The sequence below is a fragment of the Dipodomys merriami genome, unplaced genomic scaffold (genome assembly GCF_024711535.1).
Source record: "Dipodomys merriami isolate MVZ:Mamm:240054 unplaced genomic scaffold, mDipMer1.0.p SCAF_307, whole genome shotgun sequence".
Lineage (NCBI taxonomy): Eukaryota > Metazoa > Chordata > Mammalia > Rodentia > Heteromyidae > Dipodomys > Dipodomys merriami.
Window position 1 is genome coordinate 673,798 of NW_027204571.1, and position 18,438 is coordinate 692,235.

The window sequence follows — 18,438 nt, forward strand, 5'->3', positions numbered from 1 at the left end:
ATCAAAATATTACTTGAATTTTTTGACCCATATAAATATTCAAGCTCCTTATGTAGAAGCCATTCATTTTAAGCTTCACAAGTACAGATTAGAAACTCAACCCTATCAAAGTACAAAGGTTTAAAAAGGAAGTATGAGACAGATTCATTATATTCACAAATTGCTTTGTTGAATGTCAACTCCTTTGTACAAACAAAGATAATTCTAAAAAACAAGGAAAAGAGCTGGGCACCAGTGGCTCACACCTATAATCCTAGCTACTTCGGAGGCTGAGATCTGAGGAAAGCGGTTCAAAGTCAGCCTGGGCAGGAAAAGTCTGAGAGACTCTTATCTCCAATAAACCACCGGAAAACCAGAAATGGTGCTGTGGTTCAAGTGGTAGAGTGCTTGCCTTGAGATGAAGAGCTCAGGGACAGCGCGCAGAACCAGAGTTCAAACCCCATGACCGAGAAAAACAAAAAACAAAAAAAAGAGGAAAAATAAATAAAAAGGAAGTAGGAAAAAAGAACTGATAATTATAATTATGGCTGTGGTATCAACATAGTGTATTTTACATACCACATGCTCTTTTGGTAGGAGCATACGGGATTTACTGGGATTAAGAGACAACCAAAATCATCAATACTTGCTGCCACTGTTATCACTTGAGAAATGTACTGTTATTTCCTAAGAAGCATGCTAGTGGGAACTGGTAGTAATTGAATTATCTGTTTACCTTTTCATGTATCAAAGCTATGATTGCTCTATTCTAATGGAAAGACCCTGTTACTAAGCAATACCAACTAAGATTTGGAAAATAAATTAAACATACATAATGCTTGTTTTTTTGTTTTGTGCCAGTCCTGGGGCTTGAACTCAAGGTCTAGGTGCTGTTCTTGAGGTGTTTTGCTCAAGACTAGTGCTCTACCACTTGAACCACAGCTCTTTTGGCTTTTTGGTGGTTAATTGGAGCTGAATCTTACTGACTTTCCTGCTCAGGCTGGCTTTCAACTACAATCCTTAGAACTCAGCCTCCTGAGTAACTAGGATTCCAGGTGTGAACCATCAGTGCCTGGTTTGAATATTTAAATAAATTAATGTGATGAATATTAGTTACTATCTCTTCTATATTAGGTACTGCCAGAAAGGACACAACTCTAAACAAGATCCTGCCCTCATGAAGTTTGAAGGATGTGGGTTAAATAAACCTGCAGCTAGAATTTACAATGGTGAACATTGAGAACAAACAGAAATTTAACCAGGGTTAGGATGAAGATCAGAAGCCAAGGGCTGGGATTAAAGGAGGGGAGAGGGAAGGAGGGAAGGAGGGGAAAATTAAATTGTATTTAAGCCAAAACTAAAGGAGTCAAGAGTGTGTTAGAAGAAAGAACCTGAATGATTACTTCAAGAAGTGAGAAACATCATGTGTAAAGGTCCTGAGGCACTGGTTTAATACATTTCTAATTTTTCTGATATATAATTCTTCAAAAAAAATCACTTTCTGCCGGGTGCCAGTGGCTCACACCTATAACCCTAGCTACTCAGGAGGCTGAGATTTGAGGACTGTAGTTCAAAACCACCCCAGGAAGGAAAGTCCCTAAGGCTCTTATCTCCAATTAGCCACCAGAAAACCAGAAGTGGCGCTGTGGCTCAAGTGGTAGAGGGTTAGCCTTGAGCTGAAGAGCTCAGGGACAGCCCACACAGCAAATTTTCATTTTGTTTTTTGTTTTTGGGTCCAGTCATGGGGCTTGAACTCTGGGCCTGGGCGCTGTCCCTCAGCTCTTCAGCTGAAGGCTAGTGCTCTACCACTTGAGCCACAGCGCCACTTTTGGCTTTTTTTCTTTTTGCTTATGTGGTGCTGGGGAATCGAACCCAGGGCCTCATGCATGCAAGGCAAACGCTTTACCACTGAGCCACCATCCCAGCCCTACACACAGAAAATTTTCAATGGCTGATTAACAGAACTGCTCTAATTTTTTGTTATCAGTATGAATTAAATTGGTATTTACCTAGAGCCTAATAACTTGCTAATTTTCCCTTTAAATAATTAATGTGTAAGCCTGATACAACTACAGGCTCAGAATCCCTAGAGTAACTATATGTTCTATTAAAAGTGTCCTGGGCAAAATGCCAAAAATGAAATCAGCCCTGCTCATCTGCTATCCTCTTGTAATATCTAGGCCAATTTCCCCTTCTCTTACTGCTCCAAAAATATTTTTAAAAGCTAAAAGCTAGACATGTTTTTGGTGAAAGAACCTACAATGACTCAATGTGTTCTAGGTGTGTTGGTTATTAAGTGACATTCATGGTACATACCAGCTCAAGGTCAGATTAACCACAGTCAACGTAATAAAGCAAGAACTCTACAAACTAAGAACTATGAGAACATGTAAAGAAAATACATCGTCAATGTTTTTCTTTTTTTGTGTCAGTTGTGGGGCCTGAACTCTGGACCTGGGTGCTGTCCCTCAGCTCTTCACCTCAAGGCTAGCACTCTACCACTTGAGCCACAGCAGCATTTCCAGCTTTTTCTGTTTATGTGTGCTGAGGAATCGAACCCAGGGCCTCATGCATGCAAGGCAAGTGCTCTACCACTGAGCCACCGTCCCAGCCCCTTGTCAATGTTTTTCATCCATTGAAAGTTTCCTTTACAGCAGGGCTCTGGTGGCTCACACCTTCAATCCTAGTTACTCAGGAGGGTCAGATCTGAGGATTGCAGTTAAAGCCAGCCTGGGAAGGAAAGTCCACAAGACTCATCTCCAATTAACCACCAGAAGACTGGAAGTGGAGCTATGGCTCAAAGTGGTAGAGCACTAGCCTTGACCAGAAAAGCTCCAGGACAGCACACAGGGCTTGAGTTCAAGATCCATAACTGATAAAAAATAAATTTTCAACGTAACACACACACACACACACACACACACACACACACACACACACACACACACACACACACACACACACACACACACACACACACACACACACACACACACGATAAATTCACAGAATTTTCAGAGATTTGTTTTTGTTGTTGTTTCACAGAACACTCTCACTATGTAGTCCAGGCTGGCCTCCAATATACTATTTCTTGTCTTAGCCTCCTTAGCGTTGGGCTTACAAGTATATAGCACCATATCTGGCTCAGACATTTTCTCAATAATTTCTTTTTTACCAGTCCTGGGACTTAAACTCAGAGCCTGGACAGTGTCCCTGAGCTTCTTTTTGCACAAGGCTAGCGCTCTACCACTTGAGCCATAGCGTCACTTCCGGTTTTTTTTCTTTTTGCTTATGTGGTGCTGAGGAATCGAACCCAGGGCCTCATGCATTCAAAGCAAGCACTCTACCACTGAGCCACCTTCCCTGCCCTCAATAATTTCTATAGGCAATATTTCCAGAAATGGATAAAAGGAACACAGGCTTCTAATACATTCTGACTACTCCCTTGTAGTGAAAGAGCTAGCTAATGTAGTAAGAGAAACAAAATCTGTAAGGTTTAGGAAGAAATAAACATTTCATTATTTATGCATAATTATTCTTATGGAGAAATTAAAAATAATCTGAAGATAAATATTATAACTAGTAAGTGAATTTAGCAAAGTTGCTATATAAAGTCGATAGCAAAAATAAATACATTTCCATATTCAATGTGTGAATGGTTAAAAGAACTCTAATTTACCTGAAAATCTGAAAGTCTCTTTCTTCAAGTGGCTGACCCACTGTCATGAATTACATATCTGTCTATATTTATTTGCTAATTTGCCTTTTTTTTTTTGTGCCAGTCCTGCGGCTTTAACTCAGGGCTTGGATGCTGTCCCTGAGCCTCTCTTTTTTTTGGTTGGTTATGGAACTTGAACTCTGGGCCTGAGTGCTGTCACTCAGCTCTTCAGCTCAAAGCGAGTGCTTTACCACTTGAGCCACAGTGCCACTTCTAGTTTTCTGGCAGTTAATCGGAGATAAAGAGTCTCACGGACTTTCCTGCCCAGGCTGGCTTTGAACTGTGATCCTCAGATCTCAGCCTCCTGTGTAGCTAGGATTATAGGCGTGAGTCACTGGCACCTGGCTCCTGAGTTTCTTTTGCTCATGGCTAGAGCTCTACTACTTAAGCCACAGTTCCACTTCTGGCTTTTGGGGGGTGGTTTATTGGAGATAAAATTCAAACTCTAATACAGGCACACGCAAAAACAAATCACTGTCATTCAAGACCCACAATTGACCAAAAATTTTAAAAATCTTTGTCTCTATAGGAGATAAGAGCCTGAGACTTTCCTGCCTAGGCTAGCCTCGAACCATGTTTCTCAGATCTCACTCAGACAAGAACTACCAGAGGCTGGCTGTTCATTTGCTTTTTAAAGGTGACAGATTCAAAAGTGTGAAGGTATGATATTGTGTCTAAATTCATCTATGCCCAATCAATAAATGAATTATGAAATGCTGAACCTGCTTCAACAGTTCATTACAGAATATCATTTGGTTAACAGAATATTATACTTGTCACAACCTTCACTTTATGAGTATAAGATATAAAAATTAATCTCCATTTTATTTCATTGGACCCCCCATATTCCGTTTTTCATCATCTTTTAAATTTCTCTATGATTTGACAGAAAATACAGATTAAAAACATTAAACAGATTTCTTTCTCACTCCAGAATTTCTGAGTATAACAATATTTTATATTTGTAGTCATGAACTCTTAAGTGGGCAGCTACAACCAAGAGCCAAATATTATGCTAATAAATTATAACAAGAAAGAACAACTGGGGAAGTATTTTATTTTGATGGTTTCTATAAACAAGGAACTGTAATTCTTTTTTTTTTGGTCAGTTGAATGGTCTGAACTCTGGGCCTGGGCGCTGTCCCTCAGCTCTTCAGCTCAAGGCTAGCACTCTACCACTTGAGCCACAGTGCCACTTCTGGCTTTTTCTGCTTATATGGTGCTGAGGAATCAAACCCAGGGCCTCATGCATGCAAGGTAAGCACTCTACCACTGAGCTACCTTCCCAGCCCTGGAACTGAAATTCTTGAACATTATTATTATTATTATTATTTTTTGTCGGCCGTGGGGCTTGAACTCTGGGCCTGGGCACTGTCCCTCAGCTCTTCAGCTCAAGGCGAGCGCTCTACCACTTGAGCTACAGCGCCACTTCCGATTTTCTGGTGGTTTATTGGAGATAGGAGTCTCACGGTCTCTCCTGCCCAGGCTGGCTTTGAACCGCGATCCTCAGATCTCAGCCTCCTGAGTAGCTAGGATTACAGGAGTGAGCCACCAGTGCCCGGCTGAACATTATTTTTTTATCTTCACTGTTACTCTAAGCAGTCATATATGCCATAAAATTATTTTAAGGTATTCTGGAGGTAAATTTGAGCTGGAGTCCAGCTCTGTGGTACAGTGACTGACTGTTCTGGCTTCTATCTCTAGCATCACATACACATAAAAAAAGAAGCAAAGAAGCCAGGCACCGGTGGCTCACGCCTGTAATCCTAGCTACTCAGGAGGCTGAGATCTGAGGATGGTGGTTCAAGGCCAGCCCAGGCAGGAAAGTCCTGAGACTCTTATCTCCAATTAACCACTAGAAAACCGGAAGTGGCGCTGTGACTCAAGTGGTAGAGTGCTCGCCTTGAGCTGAAGAGCTGAGGGACAGCGCTCAAGCCCAGAGTTCAAGCCCCACGACCCACAAAAAAAGAAAGAAAAAAAGAAGCAAAGAAAAGTGGGTGCAATTTGAGGACATCTGAAGCAAAAGTTCTTGAGACTCTATCTCAATCGATTAAAAGTCTGGGTACAATGGTATACATATGTCATCCCAGCTACAGGCAAAGCATAAGTAAGATTATGGCCCAAGTTGTTCTAGGCAAAAAAAACAAGATCTATTTGAAAAATAACCAAAACAAAATGCTATAGCTCAAGTGGCTTAGCAAGTGCAAAACCCTGAGGTTCAATCCATAGTCCCACAAAACAAAACCCTAGCTGGCATGGTGGTGTACTATAATTCTAGCACTTAGGATGCCTATACTCTTAGTACTTGGGAGAGATCATGAGTAGACAGAAACCCTTGGGCTTTGCCAGTGACTGTAAGGACAGCATGGGCCACACAGACCTGGTCTCAAAAAAAAAAAAAAAACAAAACCAAACCTGTGAGAAAAGCCGGGCTCATGCCTGTAATTCAAGCTACTCAGAAGGCTGAGTTCTGAGGACCACAGTTTGAAACCAACCCAGGTAGTAAAGTCTATGAGACTCTCGTCTCTAATAAACAACTCTGAGGGGATGAATAGGTTTGGGATAGATGGGGAGGGAGATAAGGATATAAGGGGTAATATTTAAGATACATGCAGAACTGACATGCTGAATTTATATAACTATGGATAACTACTTAAAGACAATTAAAAATAAAATGAATAAAATTTAAAGGGAATTATTTAAAATTACCTAAAATTATTATTCAAATTATTTAAAATAGGTACCACATTTTTTGGATCCACTCATCTATTGTGGGGCTTCTGGATTGTTTCCATATCTTGCTATGAACAATGATGTGCAGGCATCCTTATCCTGGGTCTTGATACTCAGACTAGATGCCTAGAAGTGGTATGGCTGGGTTGTGGTTAATTGGAGATAAGTCTCATGGACTTTTGCCCTGGCTTTGAACTGTGATCCTCAGACCCCCAGCCTTTTGAGTAGCTAGGATTACACTTTTTTTTGTTTGTTTGTTTCTTGTTTTGTTTTTCTAAGTCCTAGGCCCTTAGTTCTAAGGGCCTAGGCACTGTCCCTGAGCCTCTCTATGCTCAATGCTAGCATTCTACCACTTGAGCCACAGCACCACTTCTGGCTTTTTCTGTTAATGTGGTACTGAGGAATCGAACCCAGGGCTTCATGCATGGAGGCAAGCACTCAACCACTAAGCCACATTCCCTGTCCAGATTACACGTGTTAAAGATAAAAGAAATCAAAGACAAAAAAAGATAAACAACAAATCCTTGGATCATTAAGATAAAAAGCTTCCCACTAAGCATTGTAACTGGACAACTAAATAAATCTATCATTAAAGTAAACTTGCAAGCTTGCCATCAGGCTGGAAACCCATTATGGCAGCTATTACTAACCATTTGCACCAGTCACATGCAGTAACTTGTCATTTATGAGAGATCAGCCATCATTCTACATGCCTATATCAGTAAAACTAATGGTTCTGGGAAAGCAAGTTCTCAGTGGTATGAAGCCCTAATGTTTATCTTGTGGGTGAGCAGTTTGGGTAATGGATTACTACTTTTCAGTGCTTCTGGCTTCATGAACAATATTATAGATTCAGCTCCTTTGTGATCAAAGTGGGATCTGACAAATGTTTCTCCTTGTTTTATTTGCTTAGTGTTTTTCTGAACTCTTGACAGCAATGATTAAATAAAATCTCAGCTAGCTTTTTAAATGGATGGGGCAGCTATTTCCCTAATGCTTTTCAAGCTTGTTGGGAAATCCCAAAAAATTACTGGACATTTCTGTGAAGGCAAGAATAAGTTCCTGCTGCAAATATCATACTTCAATATCTAGCAAGAAAGCTATTTTCAAAGTAGCTGGGAAGACTTTACAAGACAAATACATCCTCGGTACTAGTGTATTTGATCAGGATATATTGTGTACATGAATGGAAATGTCATAATAAACTCCCCTTGTACAACTAATGTAGGCTAATAAAAATTATAAAATAAATAACCCAAAACTGCATTTGTAAAAATAAAAAAGCAGCCGGGCGCTGGTGGCTCACGCCTGTAATCCTAGCTACTCAAGAGGCTGAAATCTGAGGATCGCGGTTCAAAGCCAGCCCGGGCAGGAAAGACCGTGAGACTCCTATCTCCAATAAAACCACCAGAAAACCAGAAGTGGCGCTGTAGCTCAAGTGGTAGAGCGCTCGCCTTGAGCTGAAGAGCTGAGGGACAGCGCCCAGGCCCAGAGTTCAAGCCCCATGACCGACAAAAAAAATAAAAATAAAAAAGCAGTAAGAAAGCTACAGAAAAATTATTAATTTCATCAAAAGTTTCTAAATTTAGACCACAAGACATATTTTGTCCTTATATCCTGCTAAGTACAACAATCATGCTATTTTCCTTCTTTATCTATGTCTTTATCATTTGCTTCATTAAATCATTCAGAAATGTAGAAAACTACAGAAATAGGCAGGCTTGGAGTACTCAGGAGAAAAGAGATAAGCTACCTAGCTGTTTAAAAGTAGCATGAGCTGGGCGCCGGTGGCTCATGCCTGTAATCCTAGCTACTCAGGAGGCTGAGATCTGAGGATTGAGGTTCAAAAGCCAGCCCGGGCAGGAAAGTCCGTGAAACTCCAATAAACCACCAGAAAACCGGAAGTGGCGCTGTAGCTCAAGTGGTAGAGCGTTAGCCTTGAGCTGAAGAGCTGAGGGACAGCGCTCAGGCCCAGAGCTCAAGCCCCACGACTGACAAAAAAAAAAAAAAAAGTAGCATGAATATGCCCTAAGGCCATAAATGTTTTGTCCAGTTGTCAGCATCTAGTATTCTCTCTGAATTCAGAGTTGCTAAAAACTTGAAAAGGCAATCTTTTCATGTCAGGTCTCAATAAATAATTCACAGTTCCTAAAGTTTTGTCTCAGAGCAAGCTAGCAAGAGAAAATGTTTCAAAGTAACCTTTGCTTTCTGCTAAAATGACAATCTTTTCAAAAGAACCCATCATAGGAAGTGCTATATAAACACACATACTATTCTAACCTTCTCCACACTGTTAGTATTACTTTTTTGTGTGTGCTGGTCCTGGGGCTTGAACTGATAGCCTGAGTGCTGTCTCTTAGCTTTATTGTTTAAGGTTAGCTCTCTATCACTAGACCCACAGCTCTACTTCTGCCTTTTTGGTGGTTAATTGAAGATAAAGACTCTTGTAGATTTTTCCTTCCCAGGACTGGCTTGAAACCATAGTCCTCAGTTTGCAGCCTCCCCCGTAGCTGGGTTTACAGGCGTGAGCCACTAGCTCCCAGCAGTACTACAATTAAAATTATAAAATCTCAGCAGGCCACTCATGAACAATGAAATTACCTACATATGACAGTGGCTAGTTAACTGCTCCATCTTTTGAGAGAATCTATAATAAGCAATATGATGTATGCTGGTAGAAATACATCTTAAATCAAACTGGTGGCCCAGAATATCCATTTGTGAAACTGTTAACCATAACTTCCAAAGTCTCTATGCTTCTGTTATAAATCAAATTACCACCACACAGCTGCTACTATCATTACCAATGAGTGTTGCAACTGCTGTCCAATTAGTTGTCTAGAAAAAAAATTGTATGAGCAGCTTTAAAATTTTAGGTTTAAATTATGTCATCACTCAGATTGCATGCATTTTTACACTGCATATACTATGGTGAGCTGAGCAAAATTTATTTGTTTTGTAACATCTCCTGGGAAATGTTAGGGTCCTTGGGCCCTGCTATGAACTCTAAAGAGTATAACATGATTGGAAAGCTTCTAAAAATACCACACATTCGCCTGGATTCACTTGGAAGGGTGGATGATTCAATTTCAAGTGTCAGAATTTGATTCCTAATTTTTGAGGACCTGACAGCTGCCACAAATCTTGCCAGGATTCCCTCATCTGCATTGTCTTCACTTTGAAGTATTTAAGGAAGATTTCATAATCTTTCCAATTTAGCTCTAGGATTTCTGCCCATAGTTGTACAACGGATTGGTTGGCCCTTTCTAAAGCTGCTTATAAATGTTATGTGACCAAGCACATTTTCCAAGCTATAACTGCAAAGCACTGAGCTTTCTACCATGGTTAGGGAAGAAAACAACACAACAGGCTATATAACCACACATAAATCAGCAGTGACCTCTCAATGCATAAAGTGCTAGTCCAAGCCTAACCAGAGCTTTATTTGTGGCTATTAAAAAAAAAATTTAGACCCCAGAGGCTACATTTATTTGAATGAAAGCTCTTAGAAGGATTCTAGTGCTATGTTTCGAGGCTGATTTTTTTCAAATTACTAAAGCAAAGTTTTGGAGGTATAAAAGTGACTAAGCCAGTAAGTAGCAGTTGCTTATGGTGCTACTAACACAAACACAGGTTCTGACCTTTTTTTTTTTTTTGGTCAGTTGTAGGGCTTGAACTCGGTCTGGGCGCTGTCCCTCAGCTCTTTAGCTCAAGGCAAACGTTCTACCACCTGAGCCAAAGCACCACTTCCCGTTTTCTGGTGGTTAATTAGAGATAAGAGTCTCACAGACTTTCCTTGCTGGGGCTGGCTTTGAACAGCAAGCTTCAGATCTCAGCCTCCTGAGTAGCTAGGATTATAGGCGTGAGCCACCAGGCACCAGGTTCTATCCTCTGTTCTTCCATGAAGACAAGGTCTTCTAGATTGTTGCTTATGATAGGGCAGAAAAATCTCAGCAAGAGAAATGGCTCAGCTGGTGCCAGTGGTTCACACCTGTAGTCCTACCTACTCAGGAGGCTGAGATCTGAGGATCACAGTTCAAAGCCAGAGGGCAGGAAACCCCAGGAGACTTTTATCTCCGATTAACCAAAAGAAAACCAGAAGTGCAATGTGGCAGAAATAACTATCGCAAAGCTCACAGAACTCATAAATGTTATAGACCATGTAGACAATTTGCTCCAGGAAAGTTAGAATGTGTTTGTGACTTTAACTGAGCATCACTATCCCACAATACTATGAAATTTGGGAAATTATGTAACCACTAATCACAATAAAAAATTTGAAAAAAAAAAGAAAACCAGAAGTGGCACTGTAGCTCAAGTGGTAGAGTGCTTGCCTTGCGCTGAAGAGCTGAGGGACAGCACCTAGGACAAGAGTTCACGCCCCAGAACCGACCAAAAAAAGAAAATCAGCCCTTCAGGGTTGGAGTTGTGGCTTAGGTGTTAGAGTGCCGGGCCAAAGCATCAAATATTGAGTTTGAGTCCACTCTAAATGTGCAAATGGATTATATGGGTTTGCTCAGACTAAAAAAGAAAGAAATGACTGGAGGCTAGCCGGACGCCAGTGGCTCACACCAGTAATCCTGTGAGATCTGGAGATTGTGTTTTGAAGTCACCAGGCAGAAAAGCAGGAAAAGTCTGTGAGACTCTTTTATTTTTTGGGTCCAGTCATGGGGCCTGAACTCTGGGTCTGGGCGCTGTCCCTCAGCTTTTCAGCTCAAGGCTAGAGCTCTACCACTTGAGCCACAGCACCACTTCCAGCTTTTTTCTTTTTGCTTATGTGGTGCTGAGGAATCGAACCCAGGGGCTCAGGCATGCAAGGTAAGCGCTCTACCACTGAGCCACCTTCCCAGCCCTTCAGCGCTGTGGCTCAAGTGGTAGGGCACTAGCCCTGACCTGAAGAGCAGAGGGACAACACCCAGGCTCAGAGTTTGACTGACACACACACACACACACACACAAATAAGGCAGGTATCTGGACATAGCCATTCTTGTGGATTCACAATATAAAGGCCTTATTGGAGAGAGGTAAAAGTAGAGAGTGGGCCTCTGGAAGGAGTAGGTCATCTGGGCTCTCTTCTAATATTCCTTCTTGTCTGCTATCATGATGGACTGACCCCTCTGAAACCATGAGCCTAGCAAAAACTTTCCTTCCTTAAAAAAACAAAACAAAACAGGCTAAAGCCAGGCATTGGTGGCTCATACCTATAATCCTAGTTGCTTAGGAAGTTGAGACCTGGAGGATCTTAGTTCAAGCCAGCCTAGACAGAAGAGTTCATGTGACTAATAATTAACCATTAAATTAACTATTAAAATGCCAGACTGAAGTAGAACAAGATAGTCCAGCAAGAGAGTCAGGGCCTTGAGTTCAAGCCCTGGTATCCTCCTCAACAATCCACAGTAGTAATGGCTGATCCAACTTGCGTTTTAAAATATTTATAATCCCATTAACGGCATTTGGTTGTCTAAGAATAGTGCTCTGACCTATCAAGATGACTTTAAGTTGTAATCTTATTATCTGGCTCAAGTAAGGATACCTTTTAGTGTTGTAATGCACAAATTATTGAGGGCTCTGAAGCTGTACTTAACTCTAATGCTGGTACTACTAAGTGCTAACAATATGACATTGGGCAAGCTAGCTTCAACTCTGTGTGTTTCAGTTCCCTTACCTCTAAAAATAGGGAATAAAAATTATATCTAGGGATGGGAAGGTAGCTCAGTGGTAGAGTGCTTGCCTTGCATGCATGAGGTCCTGGGTTCGATTCCTCAGCACCACATAAGCAGAAAAAGCTGGAAGTGGCGCTGTGGCTGAAGTGGTAGAGCACTATCCTTGAGCTGAAGAGCTAAGGGACAGCACCCAGGCCCAGAGTTCAGGCCCCATGACCAGAAAAAAAAAATTATATCTATCTCACAGTATAATGAGATAAATGCATACAAGAAGCCCAGTATGGCTGGGCGCTGTTGACTTATGCCTGTAATCCTAGCTACTCAGGAGGCTGAGATCTGAGGATTGTGGTTCAAAGCCAGCCCAAGCAGGAAAGCCCATGATACTCTTATCTCCAGTGAACCACCAGAAAACCAAAAGTAGGTTGTGGCTCAAGTGGTACAGTGCTCACCTTGAGCTGAAGAGCTCAGGTACAGTGCCTATCCCCAGAGTTCAAGTCCCATGACACCCCCCTCCAAAAAAAAAAAAAAAAACCCAGTATGGTGTTTGACAGATTGTAACTGCATAATAAACTTTTATTATTATTAAGCTGAATTTTTTTTTACAAAAATTTAGAGCAAAGATCATTTTGGTAACTTTTTAAATTCAGAGATAGTACGAATCAAAATGCTATAGACTATCAACTCAATCATATTTTTACTTAATAAGTATATATTTAGGGGCTGGGAAGGTGGCTGAGTGATAGAGTGCTTGCCTTGCATGCCTGAGGCCCTGGGTTTGATTCCTCAGCACCACATAAGAAAAAACCTGGAAGTGGCACTGTAGCTCAAGTGGTAGAGCACTAGCCTTGAGCTGAAGAGCTGAGGGACAGTGCCCAGGCCCAGAGTTCAGGCCCCATGACCAGACCCCCCCCCCAAAAAAAAAAGTATATAAAACCTTTTCTTTTTGGCCTATCCTGAGGCTTGAACTCTAGGCCTGAGCACTGGCCCTGAGCTCCTTTTGCTCAAAATCAGCACCTCTACATCTTGAGCCACAGTGCTACTTGACCTTTTCGGTGATTTAATTTGAGATAAGAGTCTCTCAGACTTTCCTGCCCAGGCTGGCTTCCAACTGTGATTCTCAGATCTCAGCCTCTTGGGCAGCTAGGATTATAGGCATCAGCTACCAACACCCAGCTTAAATATTCTAAATTACCAATATTTAGTTATATCTAGAAAGTATAATCTCTAAACTTAGCCTTTTAACACTTTTCAATGTGAAGGAAAAGAAATCAGGTTGGATTGGCTAGAAAACATATCTTTTTATTCTTCTTTTTTTTTTTTTTTTGTTGGTCTTAGGACTTGAACTCAGAGTCTAGGCACTAGCCCTGAACTCTTTTTGCTCAGGATTAGGGTTCTACCACTTTGAACCACAGCACCACTTCCTGTTTTCTGGTGGTTAATTGGAGATAAGAGTCTCAAGGACTTTCCTGCCTTCAGATCTCAGCCTCCTGAGTAGTTAGGATTACAGGTCCCCAGCTGAAATGTATGTTTTATCTCTAAGAAGGTAATTTCAGGGCTGGGAAGGTGGCTCAGTGGTAGAATGCTTGCCTTGCATGCATGAGGCCCTGGGTTTGATTCTTCAGCACCACATAAGCAGAAAAAGCGAGAAGTGGCGCTGTGGCTCAAGTGGTAGAGCGCTAGCCTGGAGCTAAAGAGCTGAGGGACAGTGCCCAGGCCCAGAGTTCAGGCCCACAACTGACAAAAAAAAAAAAAAAAACTCCAGAAGGTAATTTCAATTGCTTTAGAAATTCTTGTCAAAATGTTGGCAGAATAATAAACACATTCCTTTGCTTTTTCTTGTGTATTGCCTCAAGTATGAAAAAACAATAAAAATGAAATGTTAAAGTTATAACCAAAGAACAACAGAAAAAAGCATTTAGATACTTTTTCTTTTATTAATAAGGAAAATAAGGAGATATTAATAAACAAGCCTAATAACAAATGCCTATAGTACCTGTCATTCACAATCATAAGAGTAATCAGAAGCTGGATCCCTAACTGGCCACTTTTCTTGTTTTTTTGCAGGGGTGGGGGTGGGGGGTGACCCGTGGTGAGGTGTAGACTCAGGGCTTCCCACTCACTAGACAGCCACTCCAACACTGGAGCCAGACCTCCAACTTTTTGCTTATTATTTTTAGAACAGGATCTCACATTTATGCTTGGACTGGCATGATCTGTGTGTAACTAGGATGACAGGCATGTGCTACAACATGCAGCTTGTATTGACTGAGCTGGGTTCTCATGAATGTTTTTTGCCCAAGCAGACCTCCAATAGCAGTCCTCCTGATCTCCACTTCCCAAGTAGGTCAGATTATAGCTATGAACTACTGCACCTGGCTATGTCTCTTTCTTAAAACCCTTTCATGAACTGTCTTAACAGTCAAGTAGCAAAGGACATGATTATTTTGGAAATTATCACATGATACTAAGTCAGAAACCTTAGTGAAGTCCAGCAACCTTATATAAATTTAACAAACTTCCTCTTTCTTATCCATATGGCTTCTCATCCTATCAAAGTTGAAAATAAAATTGGTCTACCAAGATTTGTTCTTTATAAAATTATGCATAATGTTCCCCAATACCTTCTGTTCTTTTAGGTAACTGCCAAATAATTTACTTGATTTGTTCTGGTTTCTGATCAAACATAATTCAAAAATTAAGTTGACCTTATCATTTCTAAAGTTAATCTTTTTCCCCTTAAAAATACTCTTTTGCTGAGCACCAATGGCTCACATCTGTAATCCTAGCCACTCAGGAGGCTGAGATCTGAGGATCACGGTTCAAAGCCAGACTGGGCAGGAAAATCCATGAGACTCTTATCTCCAGTGAACCACCAGAAAACTGGAAGTGGTACTGTGGCTCAAGTGGTATAGTGCTTGCATTAAGCTGAAGAGCTCAGGGACAGCACCCAGACCCAGAGTTCAAGCCCCATTATGACTTTAAAAAAAAAAAAAAATACACACACACACACACACACACACACACACACACACACACACACACACACACACACACACACACACACACACACACACACACACACACACACACACACACATATCCTTTGTCTATAACCAGTACTTCTATACACTATGATTTCTCAAAAATAAAGGCTAATAACTTGGCATTGGGTTCTTTTCCCTCACATTTCCATAGAGAAAATCTAAATGAACTAGAAGCACTAATCACATGGCCACAGCAGTTAGGAATTAGGATGTCCTGTCAACTGGGTAGCATTTTTTTAAAGAAAAAAAAAAATGTTAGGAAGTACCAAGATCTCTTATAAAGCAAAACTGTTGCGTAATTAATCATTTTTTTCTTCTGTGGATAGCAAAGATATCATAGAGCCATGATTTTTAGCTCCCAAGTTCATTTAAACCCTCCCCCATCATAAAGCAATATGAAGGCACACATTAAAACCTAAAGGTAGCCAGGCACTTCCTTTGTGGCTCAATGAACCACCAGAAAACTGGAAGTGGAGCTGTGGCTCAAGTGGTAGAACACTTACCTTAACCTGAAGAGCTCAGGTACAGCACCGAGGCCCAGAGTCAAGCTCCATGACTGACCAAAAAAAAAAAAAGAAAGAAACCCGGCACCAGTGGCTCACACCTGCAATCCTAGCTACTTAAGAGACTGAGATATTAGGATTGTGGTTCAAAGCCAGCCCAAGCAGGAATCTCCATGAGACTCTTTTTTTTTTTTTTTTTTTTTAGGGGGGGTCTGGTCGTGGGGCCTGAACTCTGGGCCTGGGTGCTGTCCCTCAGCTCTTCAGCTCAAGGCTAGCACTCTACCACTTGAGCCACAGCGCCACTTCCGGCTTTTTTCTTTTTGCTACATGTGGTGCTGAGGAATCGAACCCAGGGCCTCATGCATGCAAGGCAAGCGCTCTACCACTGAGCCACCTTCCCAGCCCCTCCATGAGACTCTTATCTCCAGTAAACTACTCAGAAAAGGCCAGATGTGGTATTGTGGCTCAAATGGAAAACACTAGTCTTGAGCACAAAGAGGCTCAGGGACAGCTCCCAGACCCTGAGTTCAAGCCCCAGGACTAACAAAAAAAAAAAAATTCATTCAAGCATTGACCTCTTCATCTAGCTAAAGGCATATTAGGACATTACAATCAGAAATACTATACTGAAAAACAGCACCCTAGGAACAATTAATTTGTGTTTGGCACAAGTGAAAATTCACCGTCAATTTATTTTCTGGGTCACTTGAACTCAGGTCTGGGCACTGATTCTGAGCTTTTCCCTTCAAGGCTAGTGCTCTACCACTTCGAGCCATAGCTCCACTTCAGGTTTTCTGATGGTTAGAGATAAGAATCTCATGGACCTTCCTGCCTGGGCTGACTTCGAACTGTGATCCTCAGATCTTAGCCTCCTGAGTAGCTAAGATAACAGGCATGAGCCACTGGCACCTGGTTTCCTTAGGCTTTTTTTTTTTTGGGGTCCGGTCGTGGGGTCTGAACTCTGGAACTGGGGGCTGTCCCTTAACTCTTCAGCTCAAGGCTAGTGCTCTACCACTTGGGCTAGCTAACCGTGATCTTCAGATCTCAGCCTCCTAGGATTACAGGCATGAGCCACTGGTGCCCAGCTTTAACATTTTTATTATCTTACTATTTTTCTTTTCAGCAGTACTAGGGTTTGCATTCAGGACCTCACATTCGCTGGGTAAGCACTCTGTCTCTTGACAAAGTTGACTGATAACCACTCCCAGCCCTTTTTGTTTTACTTATTTTTCAGACAGGGTCTCCCTTTTTTTTCTGCCAGGAGCTGAGGTAGAACTGGACTGTAATTTTCTATTCATACCTCTCACAAGGCCAGAATGACATACCTTCAGCACCATGCCCATCTCACTGGTTGAGATGGACCGGCCTCCCAATAGACTGGGGATAGCAGGTAAGATCCACACCCCCCAGCCAGACTGCTCACATTTTATATCAAGAGTATCTTACTACTGTTACAAAAAGACTTAAGTTTTTAAAAATAAGATTATCTTCTCATAAATATTCAAATTAAGAAAGTTAAAACCCAGTAGTCATACCCCTGATTCCATGAGACATGGAACTTACCTCATCTCCCTTCAAAACCTCGGTGCCATCCAATTCTCGGGTCTGATTTGTCTTTACTGACACTTCCTTTTCTAGGCTGGTTAACTTCTCCTTGGCATCTTGAAGTTCCTCAGCCTTGGCTTCTTTTTTACGAGAAATAATGGATGCCTAATGGAGCATTTAATGTAGACAGAAGACATACAGTCAAATTTCTATTATCTTGTATACCTGTGCTTCAGCTTTTTATCAAATAATTTTCAGTATCAACTTTGTTTCTCCTGACCAGAACTGCTTGCCCTATTACATATCTTTATCAACTATAAATATAACTTCAGTATAGAATGTATATTAAGTATCAACCAAAAGACAAAAGCCCTAAAGATACAGAACATATCAAATAGGGAAACAAAAATGCACTAATGAAAATCTTCAAGTTTTCTCAAGTAACACTCAAATACTAATGAAAATACCTTGCAGGGAGGTAAGTAGATGTTAACACTGGAGAAAATAAAACATTTTATTGTCAGAACTACAACACAGATCATCTTATCAAATTCAATACCCATATTTTATAGTGAAAGCTTAAAATAGCTATTTGGGCCATTCTAAAAAATAAACTAAGTTCAAAATCAAACACCTTGCTTACCAGAATTATGCACATATTTACACAACCAAAACGGTTGCTCGTAAGCCATAATGCAGCATTGGCTGTTAGCTACCAACTTGGGGGTAGTGGTAATGGGGAGATTTCTTAAATGAATTGTCTTTTTTTTGGGGGGGGGTCGGGCATGGGGTCGGAACTCTGGGCTGGGCGTTGTCACTCAACTCTTCAGCTCAAGGCTAGCACTCTACCACTTGAGCCACAGTACCACTTCTGGCTTTTTCTGCTCATGTGGTGCTGAAGAATTGAACCCAGGGCCTCATGCATGCAATGCAAGCACTCTACAACTGAGCTACCTTCCCAGCCCCTCATTATCATACTTATTGAAGAAAAAAAAAATCAGCCAATTTGTACCATTTAGTGAAACAGTATAAGTTGTATGCAAAGTTTTATGCAAACCCTGTGAAAAATTATAGTGTAAACCAAGTGTCTGTGGCTCATGCCCATAAGCCTAAGCTACTCAGGAGGCTACTTCAGGAGGCTGAAATCCAGTCCAAAGCCACCAGGTCAGAAAAGTCCATGAGATTGTATCTTTAAAATAACAAATGAAGGCCAGATGCCGGTGGCTCACGCCTGTAATCCTAGCTACTCAGG

At 41.3% G+C, this 18,438-nt stretch overlaps 1 protein-coding gene across 3 annotated transcripts in view; it reads right to left on the reverse strand.

Annotated features, from left to right (window-relative positions):
* LOC138840929 (intraflagellar transport protein 81 homolog) overlaps positions 1 to 18,438 on the reverse strand; it is a 154,808-nt gene that overhangs the window by 55,398 nt on the left and 80,972 nt on the right. For all 3 annotated transcript variants that reach the window (XM_070041363.1, XM_070041365.1, XM_070041364.1), the window contains exon 12: positions 17,205 to 17,351. In XM_070041363.1, coding sequence (XP_069897464.1) covers positions 17,205 to 17,351 — 147 coding nt within the window. The remainder of the gene's footprint in view (positions 1 to 17,204; positions 17,352 to 18,438) is intronic.